This window comes from Cebus imitator, unplaced genomic scaffold (assembly GCF_001604975.1).
Source record: "Cebus imitator isolate Cc_AM_T3 unplaced genomic scaffold, Cebus_imitator-1.0 Scaffold48, whole genome shotgun sequence".
NCBI classification, from domain to species: Eukaryota; Metazoa; Chordata; class Mammalia; order Primates; family Cebidae; genus Cebus; species Cebus imitator.
The window spans coordinates 8352412-8356141 of record NW_016107363.1 but is presented as its reverse complement, the minus strand read 5'-3'; the positions used below and the strand labels follow the sequence as shown (position 1 = coordinate 8356141).

General features: G+C 36.9%; 1 protein-coding gene across 10 annotated transcripts in view; it reads left to right on the top strand.

Moving 5' to 3' along the window:
* The window catches only part of CCDC66 (coiled-coil domain containing 66), a 41342-nt gene that overhangs the window by 16329 nt on the left and 21283 nt on the right, over window positions 1–3730 (top strand). For all 10 annotated transcript variants that reach the window (XM_017527489.2, XM_017527484.2, XM_017527483.2 and 7 more), the window contains one exon: window positions 3505–3636. In XM_017527489.2, coding sequence (XP_017382978.1) covers window positions 3505–3636 — 132 coding nt within the window. The remainder of the gene's footprint in view (window positions 1–3504; window positions 3637–3730) is intronic.

The window sequence follows — 3730 nt, the reverse complement described above, 5'->3', positions numbered from 1 at the left end:
ACCATGTTGACCAGGATGGTCTCGATCTCTTGACCTCGTGATCCACCCGCCTCGGCCTCCCAAAGTGCTGGGATTACAGGCGTGAGCCACCGCGCCCGGCCTACATTGATAATTTTACATGAACAAAAGGAATGAAATCTGAATTGCATTTGCCCACAATCCCAAAAGCACTTTGACTGAAAAGGTAATAAGCTTGTCTTGACAGAACTCATTTTGGAAAATTCTGTAGCTCTGCGTGATGATTTTAAGTGTGTAAAGTTTAGAAGTTATATGCAGACACCACTAAAAGCTGTAGCTAAAACTAAGTTTTCATGAAGTTGGTGAGAATCAGCTTTTGGGTTATTTACTTTTCAACATCAGGATAAAACGTCTTTAATGCTAAAAATAAATATTTTCAGTTGCCAAATTTTCAGTTGAAATGTCAGTATATAATTATTTCTTAATTTGCATGGCTTTTTAGGTCATTTATTATCTGGGGGTAATCCATACCATAGTTGTTAATGCAAGTAAAGAACCATTTGAGGTGACTTTTAGGTTTTAAAATATTTTGTATATATTTTTTAATGATGGTATTTGTCAGCTGAGGAAATGACGAGACTCATGAATTTGAAAAGGAGAATTTTATTTTTCATCAGCAGTTGCAACCTGCAGCATAGCCATTCTGATAGGCTGGGAAGCATAGCCTTTGGCCAGCCAGGAGCCAGAAACTTCAAGGAGCAAGTAAGGGAACAGGAATTTATGCTGAGTGAAGTGGCTGAATATAGTATTTAATAAGCTATAGGAGGAGTCATGAATATTTATGAAAGGAGAAACACCCATGCACAATTGAGTTTTATGCCCCTTCATGGGTTCCATGTACAAAAAAATGGCAGCAGTAGCAAAATGGCAGCATTAGCATGATCCAAGGGTAGAGTGTTCAGCCCTCTAACATCAAAAAGTGAAGCAGAGGACACACAAACCTTTTGGCCAGAAGCATCTGGTGGTTAGCTGTCACGTGAGAATAGGCCGTGTGCATTGGCTCTTTAGGAGGCTGAGGCAGGTGGATTTCTTGAGCCCAGGAGTTCAATACCAGCCTGGGCAACAACATGGTAAAATCCCGTCTGTAAAAAAAAAAAATAACTGGGTGTGGTGGCATGCATCTGTAGTCCTAGCTGCTTGGGAATCTGAGGCAGGAGGATCACTTACGCCTGGGAGGTTGAGGCTGCAGTAAGCTGTGATTGTGCACTCCAGCCTGGGAGACAGTGAGACCCTGTCTCAAAAAAAAAAGTTGGGGGAGAGAGAATAGGCTCAAAACATATTTAGGAAACCAGTTTTTATGTAAGGGAAGTCTCAGGTCAATAATAGGGAGATAGGGTAAAAAAGTCAGTGAGCCTGGGAATAGAGGCTTCTTTCTTTAACCGTACATAGGACTTAGAGGGAATGCTAGAAGAAGGTCAAAACACAACACTTGTTACAGGGTCTCGTGTTATACACAAATATACCTTACTGTGCTTCGACTAAATGTACACAGTTAAAGTAAAGCAAAAGAAATGCAATTCTCCCACTCCCGTGTTTTGCATTCTTATAACTGAATGCACGTTGGGAGAGATTTGTGAAAAACAATATAAGAATAATTTAAAGGCTTTCCCAGTCAATGACAGAAATGAAATCCAGGTAATTGGTAGTGGCTTTATAAGACATCCTTGAGTAAGAAAGACTAAATTGAGAGATCTGATTGTTCAGTTGGCTTAGGGTTATAAATATATATAAAACATTTTGAGTGTTCTAGGAATTTTTAAGGGTAATTTGACTTTTGTCTAATACCTGAATAATTTGCGGTGCCACTACAATAAAATACGGAATCGGATCTGGTTACATCAAACTTAAACAGATACACAGCATTCTAAGACTATTATTACCTTGTTGAAATTTTTCTTTAGGGAGTTCAAAGGGTCCATTTACAATTCAGGGGTGTCCAGTCTTTTGGCTTCCCTCGGCCACACTGGAAGAAGAAAAATGGTCTTGGGTCACACATAAAATAAACTAACACTGTGATAGCTAATGAACTTAAAAATTGCAAAACAATTCATAATGTTTTAAGGAAGTTCACAGATTTATGTTGAGCCACATTCAAAGCTGTCTGGGGCCATGGGTTGGACAACGCGTGTTTTTCTTTTCCCATTTTGACCTCTGAAACATTTCTAGAGGTAGAAAAATTGTTAAATCATTTACCTAAAGGTAATGTTCCTTTTGAAGTGATTGTTTTAAGCTTAAGTTTGATGGTTTTTAATCTATTTAGAATTTAGGAGGACCTGAGATATTAGGATCTTTCCTTTTTGTATAATTATTTCTTCTGATCAAACAGTAGGTTTTAAATTATGAGCTTTGTGACATTTTCTGGTAAAAGCAAGGGAAGAAAGTAACATTGTGAGGTATATTGCAATTGTAGGATTCTGTCAAACCATTTTTCTTATGTCCTGCAGTTATTTCATGTAACGAAGTGTTTTGTTGCTTGCCTCTGATTTCAGAACAATTTGAGTAGAATATGTTTTTCTTCCTTTTTAAAAACAGTATCCTAAACTCATCAGTTAAAGTGGGAGCAAACTTTTATGCTGTTTTCATTCCTTATTTTTCCTTAAGATTCAAAGACTTATTCTGGACACAGTATATTTTTCTTATTGAAACATCATAGCCTGTGATGGAGCTTGTAGTAGCAGAAACTGAGAAGACAGGGTCTCCTGGAGAGAAACATGATTCAATAGGGAAAGCCTCTTGCTCTCATACATCTTTCTATATTCTTGTTCTTGGTCCAGAGGCAATATTTGTTGTATTCCAAGGTAAAATGTAAAACAATATTCATCTGTTTTCAATTGTTAATAAATCTTTCAGCCTCTAAAGGAGACTTAGAATTTTGAGGAAAAAAAAAAAATTTTTTTTTTTTTTTGAGACAGCATCTCACTTTGTTGCCCAGGCTGGAGTACAGTGTCATGATCTCAGCTCATTACAACCTCCACCTCCCGGGTTCAGGTGATTCTTGTGCCTCAGCTTCCCAAGTAGGTGGTATTACAGTCATGCACCACCATACCTGGCTAATTTTTATTTTTTTAAGTAGAGATGGGGTTTTGCCATGTTGGCCAGGTTGGTCTCAAACTCCTGGGCTCAAGTGATTTCCCCATGTCAGCCTCCCAGTGAGCTGGGATTACAGTCATGAGCTGCTGTGCCCAGTTGAATTTCAAAAGTCTTTTAATTGTTTTGGAGAAAGAATTTTTTGTTTTTCATTAGAAAATGTCCTTTCCTTACACTTACATATCTTATTATATCTCTGCTAATATATTTAAAATATAATTCTGAGAATCAGAATATATCTACTTAATTCTTTGAGTTCAAATTTGTTTGAAGTTATTGCTCTTCTTACAGATATATGCCTTACTGGATTAAATCTCTATGAATTACTTTGGCAAGATTTGCAAATATTAAGTGATTAGAAAAAGATAACTTTAGGTGGCTTTTATGACTGTTTTTTAGGAAACAGTACTGCTGGAGCACCCTTTCAGTGCTGTGAAACAAGAACTGCAGAGAAAATGGATTGAAGAGTTGAATAAGCAAATAGAAAGTGACCGTCAAAGAAAACTAGAGGAAAAACTTACATGTTCAAAGGTAACTTATGAGGTTTTATGGCTATAAAAGAAAAAGATAATAATATTAAAGTTTTTTGGTTTTTGTTTTCTGAGATGGAGTCTTGCTCTGTCAT